The sequence below is a fragment of the Lichenostomus cassidix genome, chromosome 8, assembly GCF_008360975.1.
Source record: "Lichenostomus cassidix isolate B80296 chromosome 8, HeHo_3.0, whole genome shotgun sequence".
NCBI classification, from domain to species: Eukaryota; Metazoa; Chordata; class Aves; order Passeriformes; family Meliphagidae; genus Lichenostomus; species Lichenostomus cassidix.
The window spans coordinates 17523805-17538983 of NC_139489.1; the positions used below are offsets into that span (position 1 = coordinate 17523805).

The window sequence follows — 15179 nt, forward strand, 5'->3', positions numbered from 1 at the left end:
GAAATTTCAATGTGGCTGTTAGACTAAATTATTGCAATGTCCACGCAGCATCACTATAAATTCCATTTATCTGCCTCTTTAGGTTTGATTAGTTTGGGTTTTGGGCTTTTTTCCCCTCTCCCTTTGTAAATATACATGGGTCAGGATCCTGAGAGAGCTCAGAGGACTTAGTATCCAGCTGTTGATCCACCTGTTCTCTAGGCCAACACCTGCTGCAGAGATACTACCAAGACCTCATAGCTGGCAAGCTGCTCTAACTCCACTCAGTTCTTAGGTTGAAAGGTCACTCCTTTAATGCAGTCAGTTTGTGGCTTCCACGTTAAAGAGAGGGAGTTGCTGTCACTGCTGGAGCTCTGTTTTATGAAATCCAGTGACAGTAAAACCAGATGCCCTCCACTTTCATAATAGCTTTAACTGTCTAGCACATCTTAGAAAAATAACTTCTAGGGCCTGATGAGAGGATAAGCCAACCTCTCCATGAACAAGAGAACCTTCTAACTCAAAGCTGTGACATAATTCAAGAACCCTACAAAACTGGCTGAAGGCATGGTCTGAGGACAAGATTAATTTCCTTTTCTTTCTATTTCAGGTATACTATGAAAAAAGAATTGAAGATAAAGATGTTATTTTCTACTCTTTAACTCCCACTACAGTGGACCCTGTAAGATCAAAACAAGATGAAAACCAGGCCACATGCTATGAAGAGAATCTAACAAAAAAGATCTTAAACAAAACTTTTGATAAACAATTTTGACCCTAAGTAACTAAATACTATGTTTCTGCCATTCAGTACTGAATTACACAGACAAATCAGTGTGAATTTAGGTTCAAGGGACAGAGCAGTGCTTAATCCAATTTTTCCAAGAATTGGCACACCTTTATTAAAAACTTTATCAGGTTATACTTTCTTTACACAATGTAAAAACACGTATTTTTCTGACTGGCATTTATACACATATAGATAATCAGTGATTAATCCCAAGAAGAAAAATATTTTAGCTGTCTACTGAATTAGAACAGAAAAGAAACAAAGTGGATAAGGTATATACACATAACATGTGCAGATTTATGGAACAGTATATATCAGAATTTCCAAACATTATCCACTACAGAGAAGTGTTTTACAGTCACTAACCCAGCATAAGATGAGAAATTAGGAGAGCAGACTGCATTTCCACTGTCCCACCTTTCCTATTTCCAAAGCTAGAGAAAAGGCAGTTTTCTCTAATCCTGGAGTCAGGGCACTCCAGCTTGTCTGAACACACACTGCAGTTTGATGGAGGTGAGTCTGCCCCATCATTAGCTCTACGTGATCCCAGCTCCATGGCAGCTCTGAACAGAATGAGGGAGCTGACACTGGATCCACAGCCACAGACACGTAGCACAGAATAAGGTCACTTGATAAACCAAAGGCAGGCTAAAAGACTACCCAGCAACTACAAGACTAAATTATAAGAAAACAAAAGTAAAATCTCCACCTACAAGTTATTGTTCATTTTCAAACAGCTTCAGTAGGGAGAAGAGAATTAGACTTTTGCTCGGAGACATATTTACAGCAAATTTTACCAACTTTATTGACACTACCTTTTAATGACACTACCAATGAATTAATTTTCCTTATTTCAATGTTAAAATTGCATCAGTACATTTTTTCACTCCTATTTCATTGCTGAGAGAGTTCTTTCTGTTCACATGTACAGTTGGAACAGCTGTGTATGATGCCAAATGCAAAAATTTAAGGGATGTTCCAGCATATTAAGTTTAACCCTCATTTCTGTCTCAATGATAGATGCAAGAATTCCAACTAGGTTGATTTTATGAGCCAGTTAAATGATTTGTATTCAGACCAACATTAAAAATCCCCAAAGTGACAAAGTGTACTTGAACAAAAATACCCTGCTTGTGACATATCCTTTACAAGTAATGTGTTTTCATTTTTCACATGTTGCATCTCATTTATTTTATTCAGGCACACATAGTTGAATCTACAAGATACAGTAAGCTTCCAATACCTTTGAAATAATAAATCATTTCTTACAGATGTTTTCACCCACTGCAAGTCTGCTGCTCATTAATCAAACATTATCAGTATCTATCACTGCCCAGTGCTAAACAGGAAAGGCACCTCATTTTGAGTTTTGACTTTTATTCACTGGTTAGTCCCTGACCCTTCTACTACTGCATGCTTATTAGAAACACCTACTGCATGGCAGATCCTACTACATGGAGTTTTAGCAGGGGTGCTGTACAAGCAGAAGCATTTTTTCTTTAAGAACTGAAGGAAACAAAGTCAGGCTGCACTTCAAATTGGCAACACAAATGCAATCAAACTGTCTTCAAAGCTCTTTTCCAGCATCTAAGTAAAATATAACCATGTAAGCAAACTACTTCTGGTCTAGATCTTTTCATATTTGAAAGGCTGAAATAAATATATATTAGGCACTATGCAAGATACATTTCATTTTTGATAAATTATTAAAATTTCATTTCAGAAAACAGTATGTAGGATACAATACACCTTTACAGCATAATCCTGCAGGGAAAAATCTAAAGAAAATGGTTCAATGTCAGTAAAGAAGTTATCAGATAAAAAAATTTCACTGCCTTGTGATCATTGATATATTGCTGGATGCATGCCAATAATGAAAAATAAAATCTGCATTATTTAATCTGCTCTATTGGTTGTCACACATCTTTTTCAAAACACTGGGATAGAAACGAAATTAGGTAAGCCACACAAATGGCCAAGTGCTTAGGAATGAAGACTTCTGTAGCTTCAAGAAACAGCCTGAACTTTTGCCAGCAAGAACACAGTATGGCATCCCCACAGCATTTTACAGTACTGAACACTTTCATAGTCCTTTACTGCTACATTTCACTATTCCAATATGATATTAGAGGAGAATGAAGTCAGCCAGGACACCAGAACCCAAGTCAGCAGACCATCACACCATACTGTTTCCTTCCAGAGATCTTTTGTGGTGTGCATGATTTCTATTTTTGTTATTAACCAAGTGAAAAATTAAAGGCAATGTGCGTGCTTCTGGTATAAAACAACTACCATCTCCTGCCACAATGGTAATTCACTCCACTCGCCTTTAACTAATTTTTTTTTTTTTGCATATTCTACCTTTTTCTGAACAAACACTGAACACCTCACTTGTATCTAGGATTATTCACCCTCCAAGGCTGATTAAACATATTCCATTCTTGGCAGGTCTACAGAAGTGACTGAGCTACAATGTGTATTTTCTATGCCTCAATACAATAAAGGGCACATTCAGCATATGCAAAGGCCCGTATTTGCATTTGAAAAATAAGAAACCAACTTGTCAGTGTAGAGGTTGTATTAAGACTCTTATGTCCCTACAATTTAAAAAGTGTTAAGATTTCAGAAATTTCTTTACTTAGTTTTGTTGAGATTTCCAGAAAATGCTGTGCACAAAGAGAGCAGAGATTGTAACAATTACAGGTAATTTCTTCAGGTTCTATCTACTGCAGGAGGGTTTGGTTTTGGTTTTTTTTTTGTTTGTTTGTTTGTTTGTTTTGTTTTGTTTTAGTGCAAATTAACACCAAGCTTTTTTATCTAGCAGCTACTCCAGCAAGAAAACAGGCAGGAACTTTATCCCTGTGAGTAGTACAGACATCACAGATTAGTGATTAGTACAGACACCACAATCTAATACCTTACACTTGATGCATAAAATGGTCACTCTAGCTCCTCTAACTCTGCAAATTTCTTTCTGGAAGGGATTTAATTCAGTCAAGAACACAAACTTTTAGTATAAAGTCTTCTTGAGAGCATTCTTAGTCTTGTTTTGAAGCAACTCTTATCCAACTTGGTAAAGTTTACTAAAATAGAAACACATCCAGATCACAGAATATTGAGGTGGCAGGGACACACAAGGATCATTAAGTCCAGCTCTTAACTGAATGACCAATAAAAGGATTGAACCCACAAACTTGGTGTTGTTACCACCACGCTCTGACCAACTGAGCTAATCTTAGGGTCATAAATTTCTCACAGAAAAAATTTGCCCATCATTTTTCATGTACAAAAGATGTGTGCTGGGCCACAATAGAAGCATCAAGCCTGTGTTTACCAACAAACAGAAATGCAATCATGTCTAAGTCACTCAGATATTGAAATAATGAGTTGTGATATTTCCAATGTCTAACTAGTAAACAAAATAATATCTATAAAATTAGAATAACTGTTTTCTTTGGAAGACAGCTCTGTTTTCATTTAAAAAATCCGATGTACTGGAGAAAAAGCTATAAATATTGTATTATTTAGAAATTAGCTTTAATAACTGTTAACAATCTAATTTCAATTTAAATAAGAATCAGATACTGAAATTCCACTACCTACTAAAGCATTACAATCTATTTAAATATACGCATCACACCCAAATAAGCAACTATTATCAATGGTCACAAATGAACAAAGAATCATTTCTAACAAAAATAATTCTATGAAATCTGAAGTGAGTTACATCATCTTCTATTACATCAATGAAACAGTAATAAATAAAACCTTGGCATCTCAGCAGAGACACAGCAGCACAAACATTTACACAGCTTAGTTAAAGATGACTTATATAGTGCACATGTAAAATCTTTTTCATAGATATTTGCTCCCTTTTAAAATGTCCACGATATTAAAAGTAAAGAAGAGCAGAGGATGTGCCTTCTCATGATGACAGATGCTATCATTTGGATAAGAAACTTAGGAATGCTTCTGGAAAAGGAAAGCTTTTAAATTAATGTGTTGAGCTTGAAGAAGGAGTGAGGGATTCCCTTGGGCACACACTGCAGGCGCTACAGGACTCAGAAGGCCCTCAGACTGTGAATCCCACCCAGAAACAGATTCACTAATGAGTGTACCCCAAGTTAAATGAAGAACCAAAACTGGTCTCCAGCACCCCCAGGGTTTCCCCCTGAAATGAGGTAACTGCCCTTGGTTATATCAAACTGCTCCTAAACCAAAGGTCTGACTACCGGGCAATGATGAAAAGGGAAGCAGATGACTGAGAAGCACAAGACAACCACCAGGTCAGATGGAAGCCTTGAGCCCTACCCATGCCCAGCAGGGGCTTGCTAAGCACCACTCTCATGAAGCAGACAAGTGGCAGAGCAAGAAGATCTCCTGAAGCAACCTCTAAAAGTCCTTCAACATGTACTCCAAATCCACAGCACAAATCCAGTTTTGTCTTAACTTTGTCAATTCAATTCAACAAGCTGATATACCCCTTGTTGAGTGGGCAGTAAAAGGAATATGAATTCGGGAACATTATATTTATGAGATATAAATGTGACAGGAAGACTGCTTAAAACTTTATCCATTAACACAAAAAATTTCTTGCCATCTTCTCACCAATAATTGGCACTAAGTAAGTGAGATTTTGACACACTTTGTATTTGTGTATAATCTTGAAAAACAAAAAAATTAAATGCAACAAGCCTAGTTTTTAACCAGTGTTTTCTCTTCTGCAAACAAGATGAAGGAAAAAATGGAATTTCTAAACCTAATGATTAGATTTTGTATTATGCCAGTCCTTCTATAGCATTAGGTAGAACAATGTTCCAAAAAGTGTCTGATTGCATTAAACACATATGGGACCACATATACTTTTCTTACCAAAAAAAAAGAGAGCTCAGCTAAAGTAAATTATGTGGATCAACTCACAAACTGCACTTTAGAAGGTTGTTCATTCTGTGTCTGAATAGTAACGTGGAAGTAAAAAGACGGCAGCGTAATTAATATTTGTACATCTAAACGATAAAAACAACTGAGTCATGAAGTGAATTTTTGGAAACAACACACAAGCAAGCAAAGCTCTTATCTTTAAGTGTAAAGCATTCAAGTGTTAACATCAGAATATGAAAATATACTATATAACATCACCATTTGGTTCAATGTTTTTTTAATACACCTCAAACATAAAAATGCTTAAAAATATATGCTTAAATTTAAAAAGCACTAAATAATGTTAGATTACATAATCCACTAAGATATTAAAAAATTAACTACTATTAAAACAATGAGTCAAATTCATTTTGTCATTATATTTAAATGAGCATTTCTTCAGGCAGACTGTCTAGCATCATGGAAAAAGACAGGAAAGTGTTTCGTAAAACATGTGCAGGAGAGATTGTTATGCTAAGTGGTGTTTTGCTAGGAAAGATAAGTAAGCAAGAGCACAAAAATCTGTGTAATTTACAAGTGAATATCATAAGGATGCCCAAGGGCAGATTATTAGTATTTTCTGAAAGGGTCCTGAGACTATTAATAATAAATAAGCTGTTTTGTGAATCTTAGCCCTAAAAGCTTTCAACTGCCTAGAGTTTCCAATGTATATGTAGGAATATTCCACCAATATCCAGAGCAGTACTGAGGACTAAAGAGCTGAAATAACAGCTTACTACAAATGCCAGTAGTAGAAAAAAATGCCTCAAGCATAAAAATTCTTGGATTTATGTACATGGTTGTTCTCTAGAAAAGACACTGCATTGGGAATAACAGCAAGTTCAAATTCCTGCTGTAATATGTAAAAATTGGGGTTTTTTACAGAGTTTCTTTTCTAATATAAGTATTTGTTTTTTAATAACAATACTTTTTAGATTAAAGAGTAGCAGAAGATAAGAATAAAATAGGGACTTACAAGTTTTGTATTAGATGCAATGGTTTGTATAATTAATTTAGAGTATTACTCACATGAGACATGAAACAAGAAATGTAGTGTTAAAGAAGGATGCATTTATTCTCCAAGCTGTGAGCCACGAGCTAAGGCTCTCCAGGAGGCAGATTATAAAGAACTCCTAAAGTTGACTGCACAGACTTTTGCAGACCTTCTTCCCTGGGACTTCATTTCATGCAGTTGCAGTTCAATGTGAAGTTTTGATCCTGTTTTGTACTAAGTGCAAACACATCTTTCACTGGACTTCTCATGGAATCTTTATTTTAAAAACAACTTTTTTAAAATTTAGTTTTAAAACTAGTCAGGGAACTGTAAGGCAATTGTGAAATATGTTGAATTTGCTTTGTCCAGATCCTGCCACTGCTCTTCACCACTGCTGTTCTTCAAACTGTTTAAAGTACTCTGTCTGACTTTGTGACTCATCCTGATTATTTCATTCTCATTATTTCTAATACCAAAGGCTCACAGCTTTTTGCAGATACATAAATTTCAATATGTTGGTTTGCAACGATAAAATATAATTTCAAATGTTTCCCCAGGTTCTGTAGCCTTTAATATCTTTTACTGTATATGGATACCAATGCTTAAAAGGCCATTGTTGTGGTGAAAAGCATTTTCTTTGCAAGATTCTGAAACAGTGATCTCCCTTGTCTACAAGGGGCAACAAAATAAACCCAGAAACTAAGCCAGACACACATTTATTTTGAGTATCTAGCTAATCATGTCTCCAAGATCATTCTTTCCTGCACTACCTTTCAACGTACTATTTTTCTCCATTATTTGTTGTCTTTTATCTGCCTGTCTTTAGGCTTTGGTTTCCCTGCAGCAAAAGCTATAACCTATAAAGTGTCAAAATATTTATGAAACTATAAAATAATAAAAACAATAACAAAAAACCTCCAACAATACAGACGGTGATGCTAAGAGCCGAAGGCTGCACAATGCCTGTCCTAAAGCTCTCTCTTTAACCAAGGTGCACTGTCATTTCCATGACTTGATACATCACCACTGAGGCAAACAGCTTTTCACAAAGAGCCCTAACATCCTCCCATAACATTTGGGAACATCACAAGCACCAAGAAACACAAATCAATTCTAAAAAACAACCAACTAACAGATAAATCCTGGATATGCTTTCAAATGACTCTGCCTCCAAAATGCTCCTTTGGAGGAGGTAAGTGAAACAGCAAGTGAAAAGAAGAAAACTCAGAAATACAAGGTAAACCAAAACCAGAGAAGCAAGCAAATAAAAGTCTGTTCACAACCTGAAATGAGAACTATTTTGAACATGACATATTTCCTCCATAAATGTCTGTGCTGGCCATGGGCCTACGGGCCCCATATGCAGATTTCATGTCCTCCAAATTTAGTTTATGAATCAGGAGTACGATGCACAATTTTTTGCTATAGCACAAGCAAAATGAACATCTGTTCACTTTTTGCCACGTAGGTTTATATCTGTGTGGGTGGGTGTGAACAGAGCTCTTGATGTGTAATAGTCCTCCCATCTGCACACCAGGTGGCACTGCATAGTTAATCAGAAGATAATAACAGGCATGAGGAGATTACTTACTTTTTGGGGAAGAGAGAGTAAATCAATTTCACAGAGGTTTTTTTTAAACAAGGTACATTAATGCTTGCACTTTTAATTTCTTTTTTTTTTTTTTTTGGTGTGTAATTTCACTCCAATCAATGACATGATCTGATTATAGCATTGTTTGAATGTTATGTTAATTAACTATGAATGACTGCAATTAAGACAAAGGTTCTTTCCACAAGGGATTTAATTCTTTTCTTTTCTTTTTTTTTTTTTATACAGTTTTAACCCTTGCAAGCAGGATATACTATTTAGAATACATTCAAGCAACAATCTGTTTGGATTTACTCAGTACACTCATCTAACCCACCATTACACAGTATTTAATACAACTCTGAATACCCATATACAATAAAACTAACTTTACAGCAATTCAACATCAGAAGACAGATGAAGAAACAAGCAAGCTTCATTACTCAATGAGAAGTAGAAAGTTAGTTAGCACTGCAAGTTTAAACCTACAAACACTGGAGTTAAAATGTCTAAGCGATTTCTGGGAATGGGGACTTTAGGTTTGGGGGTTTTTTTAACAAATAAAACAATATTTGAGGATGTAGTTTTATCTGCTATTAATCTAATGAGAACGTAAAAGTTATATAAAACACCTACCTTATGACAAACTATTATAGAATAAGGATAGAAGTTTGTGTAAAAGTCTGCAGAAAATATGTTTATGGTGGTAGCATTTCTATGTACTCATTTGAATCTCACATGAAAAAATCTCCTTAAATACTTTAAGTATTTAGCTTATTCATTCTTATTCAATTAAGTAGTTCCACAAAGAAACTGTTTTGTATTTTCTCTTTCAGAAAGAATATAAAATGCTTTGTGGAGTCTTAAAAGACAGAACCACAAAATCCTGTTTACCAAAGAATGCAGCTGAACTTCTAGAAGGATGAGTAATAAAAGCCTGGTATTTCTGCATTTGCTTTGATAGCCATGAGAGACACATACACACAGCCCTTTTTTTTATGGTAAAAATCATATTCCACCCTGAAAATCCATGAAGAGACACAGTAACACAAAGTGTTCAGACTGCTCTGTTTCCTGTATGATACCCTTGCCTGACTTACTTTGCTGTCTCAGAGGACCATGCGCTCTCTCCTCTAGCCCCTCACCCCTTCATTGATTTCTCCTTTTGCTCTCAGCATGCTTATTCTCTGTTGCCCCGAGTCTCTACGGTGTTTACAGAAGGCAGCAACTGATGCAAGACTTTTTCTTTTCTAAAAGCAATATTTTCAAACTGATTTGTCAGTTCAGTCAGAAATTCTTCACAAACCTTTCTTATCAAAGACCAGAGCTGATTCATGGTGGACTACACTGAATAACCTCTTAGAACAGGATGGAGTATTTTTCTATGCTTAGAGGTTGGTTTTAAAACTTTGAATGTTTAATTGGGAGATTTAATTCCTATTAATTAATGTTTGTGAGTAACAAAATAAACCCAAAAGTTTTGTAACTGGAAGATAATTGGAATTCTAAGATGAAAATTTTAAGGACTCTAATTCTTCATCTCTAATTCCTAATTAGCATTTTTAATTGTCCATTGAAATAAGACTAAGTTTTGAAATTTCACCTATCTAAATCACAAGGAAAAAAGAACAAAAAAGAAATACAGTAGAGACTCAAAGAATATTGTTCCTCCCACTGTTTAGCTGCTACTTTTTGGTTCTATAAAACTTATCATGCATGCCATTGTTTATCATTACTCTTGATGTAAGAAACTGAGATTCATGGACTACCTTCTAATACTTATGTTAGCTGTAATCTGAAATTTTGACTGCTGGAGAAAACCAGAAGCATGGAGTATCTCTTACATTGCCATTTCCCAGCTTGATCCTTACTGCATATCCAGGTAACTATGAAAGCTTTTCCTAGGACTTAGTCTTTCCTAGTTCAACATATATATTCATAACCACAAACTACATCAGTCTTCACAGCCTAGTTGGGAAAGATGGAGGTAAGGTGTAACTGAAACTGAGACCCCAGAGGCCGCCAAGCGCTGGTGACACACGCTGGCCACCTGTTTGTTTTCAAGTCGAGTATAAGGTGTTTTTCTCAACTTTAAACCAGTGACTAAATGCACCAGACCTACTGGCTGGAGAACATCTTTCCCCTTAAGATAAGCCACCACAGCCTCAATGCCTCAAACCACCCTTTTTTAATATTATTCATTCCAGAGTAAGTCTGTTAACCTGTATCCCTTTGTGAACTTCTTAGGAATTCTTTATGTCTCATGTCAGCAACAGAGCAAATAGCTGATTAGAGCACACTTTTAACACCTGTCCAAACAGATCTCTCAAAAAGCCTTTGCTATTAAATTTTCTTCAATACACTCACTTGCTAGAACAATCAAACCTCAGTCACCTATGTTTTACCACTCATAGAACCAGATGTGGAGAGCATTTTCCCAACCACACAGAATATTCCCACAGGCAATAGATTTGTCCTGATGCATAACTGTGTGAAATGTAGTTTTCAAAGTCCTATTTGCAACTACACCTCCCCTTAAGTAGCTGGTTATTTACAAGTGTTCTTCTGTTTTATGAATCACACGTGGACTCTTGTACAACCCTCACTGATAAAATCTTGAGTTCCATCTCATTTGCAAAACTAAAGGTGTGCTCTCCAAAAATCATATTGCTATGAAAAAGTCACATTGTACTTTTGTCCCATCAGGGATTTCATATTCTTTTACACACTCATTTACTTTTCCTTTTTTCCACTAATAGGGAAAATTGAAAACTACCACATTTATTTTCCATCAAGGTACAAATCCATTCAGAAGCAAATTACAACAAAAAAAAAATCTCCTGTTTTATGTAAGTAGCTCTATAATTATTTTACCCCTATGATTCAGGGAATGTTCAAATGTGATATTTCATTGAAAATGTTTGTTCAGGAGGCAAAGAACACAAAAAGAAATGCAGTTCACACTCATTATGGAAAAATGGCTGTTGCTGAGAGTGTATAAATGCTCTATTGTGTTAATATCATTAACTTCACAAATATGCAACCCCTTAGCATGTCCTCCCCCTCTCACTGACAGTATGCAAGGCCACATTACTGTCCAGTGTCTTACACAGTACTGTAAAACTAAGATGACAGGCAGACAAAGGGGTACACAGAGGGACCAACTTCATCATAAATGCAAGGTAGTTTCCAATAACAAAACTTCATAGGTACACATAATCCTTCATTTGCATTTATACCCTCTGTTTCTAGCACAGTCAATGAACACATGCTTTACAGGAGAATTATGCTTCTCCAGATACGTTCTCTGGTTCATTAAAATTCTGGCTGCATCCCTTTACCTAGCATCCGTATGGCAAAACATTGTCCGTATATATATTTGTAACCAAAAATATTTTATATTAGGATAGCTTTATTAAGGTCAGAAAACAAAACCACATACATAAACCAAACACTCCAGTTCTATGTGAAGTGCTCAGTGGTCACTTTTGCTGACACTACACTGAACTGTTTTTCTAAGCTTCTGAGTCAGAAATACTCAGAAAGGATGCTAATGTTAAAAAAAAGTCAGAGAATTTTTTCCTAAGTGCTAGACTCACAGAAAACAAGTGCTTATGAATTAATTCCTCATTGGTGAGGTTTCACAATGCAGTTCAAAAGACATAGATGAAAACAATAAAGAATATAAGTTGCACCATTTGCCTTGTATATGATTACATCAAAATATGATACATCAGAATTCCTATACATGGAAGTTCTCTAACAATGTGAGGATTTAGGATTACATCAATCACAACACTCTGCTATCATTACATGACAGAATAGACCTGCAAAGCTTATTATACTGCATAACCAGATGGTAAACAACAGTTGTCGTTGTACTAAGAATTACATCTTTGTAATCAATAATAGGAAGGAGGAACAGTTGGACAACTTGTTTCCTATTATGTTCACTTAGGCAACGTCTAGATCAATAAAGAGCATTAAGCCTCATACCAACTGTAGACAATGCCTGCTCAACATGCCTATCATATGGCAGCAATGGGTCCAGCTGTACTTCAAAATACTTGTAAATGGATAACAATTCTAATCTAAGATTAAAGAGAAGCAATGATTCAAACAGCAGAGAGGTGCAGGACTTCTCTAGCATATGAGAGAAGATAGACCTATGATGCCAGTTTTAGTATAAGTCAAAATCAGCTTATTTTGTTAACATACTCCATAAGCACGTTTCACTACAGCCTAACTGAAGGATGTTACATGTTTTATATGGATGAAAGAAGAAAAGCAATCAAGCATGATATCACTGGCTTACATATAGACTCAGTAATTGTGTGGGTGTAGTAAGCTGTTCACAAAAATTGAAAACTGAACTTGTGTATCGCTCTAGGCCAATAAGGCAATTAATTACAAGCAAATTTTTAGTTCACCCATTTTTAACTATTTAAACAAACAATAAATCAACTCATTCAGCTACATTCACATCTTACTTAAAAATCTATAATATAAATGTGAAAATCTTAATAACTGTCTTAAGGCCACTAGGTTTAGCTTCCCAATTTTAAAATTGTCCTTATATTTCATATTTCCAGAATGCATCAAATTAAAGCTTTCTCCCATCATGCTATTAAGAAAGATACAAGTTCCAGTTTATTCCTAGGCGGTCCTTCAATTTCAGTATGACAAGACAGTGAGTTCTTCTTACCTATTCCAATAAAGACTGCTTTATAGCCATCTTCTTTCAAGGTATGGAGTGTCATTCCATCCACTGCAAGGCCTTTCCTAAAAATTATCTGAAAGAATTAAAAATTGGTTCAGAAAACCTCCCTGCAAAACACATAGCCAGAGATGACAGTAAGTCTGAAGAACACCCTTCGCAAATTACAGTTTGCCCTGCTCGATTATAATGAACAGCACATTCTGCATGGTAAACTAACAAAGGTTTTCAAAATTATGAATGACATAAGTTTTGGTTTAGATTTCTCACTGTTAATTCTAATTTAGACAAGCAACAATGTCCACAGTACAGAGACTGGTGTTTCATTTATTGAAAGAAATAACTCACAGCAATCAAAACACAGCTATAATCTATACTTGCTTCGGTTCAATTACTTTTTACTTCCAGAAACAAAAGCTGAAATTTTTTTCCCAGAGCCATGCTCCACCAACAATCCTGCTCTGAGCAGCCACTGCACAGGCTGAGCACCTCCAGTGGTTGTATAAGAGACAGAGAATAGTGTTTGCTGCGTGTTCAGGCAACCAGCGATGGCAGTCCCTGTGCAGAGGTCATGCAACTGGAGATACATACACCTTTTGCTCATCACTCCTAACCCCAAGGCCTTTGAGCACAAAAAGTGCATGTGATTCCTCTTCTGATATTTCATACTTCTTGACATAGGTATGTGTGTTTTTATCTCCACATCTCAGACTCTCTGAACTTGAATGCTTTCCCCCAGGTTTTTTATGTGATTTTGCTTTACAAAAGCAATGCTGTTGTGTAAGCTCTCTACTTTGTGATCTTAACAGTTAAGCCTTCATGTCGCTGTGTATCTTGTTTGTTATTCAATCTGTCTATATTTCATTTAATATACTTTTCCTGTTGGTGGGAAAAAAGACAGAGGTAAAATAAAACTTACACTATTTAAAACACTGACTTTGTCTTTGGAGATTTAGTATAAATTTTATCAGAGGTGAAAGAGCCATGTACTATTGCAATCCTTAAAACAATACAGACTCCATCCTCACTTGTAACAAAAGACATTCCATAAATTGTCATTACATTTTTTTTATCCTTTTATGTACATACGTTATGAAAACCTAATGAAGGAATTTAAATAGCAATACTATTTTATGTGAGGATTCATAATACTCCTAGGGCCTAGCTCTGTAATCCTTATTCAGCTGACTAATTCTTACTAATTTCAGTAGAATTACTTGAATAAACAGCACTGCTGAGCATTTACACAACACAGCACCTTTCACCACAGATTTGAAATGCTTTAAGTAAACACCACAAAATATTTCCAGCTTATAGAGGTATAAATCTAAGGTACTTATTTAACCAGCTTGCCACAGGGTCAACTGCAAACCAGTGGCAGAGCTTCGAAGCAAATTTACATTGAGATTCTCTTTTGCACTCCAGAACCACAGAGGACTTGCAGGTCAAGATGACATGGTGGCTCTAGCAGTCCATTCTGGGGACTTTGTCATAACATGAAGCCCTGAGAACTGAGGCTGGCAGGGGATTCCCAGGAGTCTACGCCTAGCATTTTGTCTAAAGGTGTCTCAGTGCTCTGTTAACCCCATCCCTAACTAAAGCTCCATTCTTTCAGTCTTTTCAAGGGCTGCAAAAGGAACTTTAGAATAGAAAAAACAGATCTGTAGCACTTAAAACCTTCTCTTGCATTTTACCAGCATTTTTATAAAACCTAGGGAGAATAACATTCTCACTCAGGTCTTGTGACAAAAGTCTACTGCTTTTACAATGTGAATCAACATGAAAGATTCCAAGAATTTCTTGCTTCACTGAAGGATTTAGCAACATGTTAAAAATAAAGTATCCCTCCCAGCACTCAAAAATTTGATCCAGTGATACATTCTAAGTTTGTAACTTCTATTAAAATGTGCAGCAATTGTAAATACTACCTCAATCTTCAGCTCAAGTCGTGAATTAACAATAAATCACTGTTCCCATTATCTATAAACAACACACATTTATTTAACAGAATAATGTGTAAGTATTGCTTTCCAAGAAGTTGAATGGACTGTTATTGTTTATAACAGATGATCATGATAACACTTTAATTTGATGCATTTTATTATAAAGTTAACTTGGATGCAAGACTGTATTATAAACCATTAAGAAAAAAAACTCAGGGAGCAGGAACAAAAGAAGTATCAAATATGAA

General features: G+C 35.7%; 1 protein-coding gene across 3 annotated transcripts in view; it reads right to left on the bottom strand.

The window, feature by feature from the left end:
• DPYD (dihydropyrimidine dehydrogenase) overlaps positions 1–15179 on the bottom strand; it is a 336246-nt gene that overhangs the window by 204494 nt on the left and 116573 nt on the right. For all 3 annotated transcript variants that reach the window (XM_085068147.1, XM_085068146.1, XM_085068148.1), the window contains one exon: positions 12977–13064. In XM_085068147.1, coding sequence (XP_084924273.1) covers positions 12977–13064 — 88 coding nt within the window. The remainder of the gene's footprint in view (positions 1–12976; positions 13065–15179) is intronic.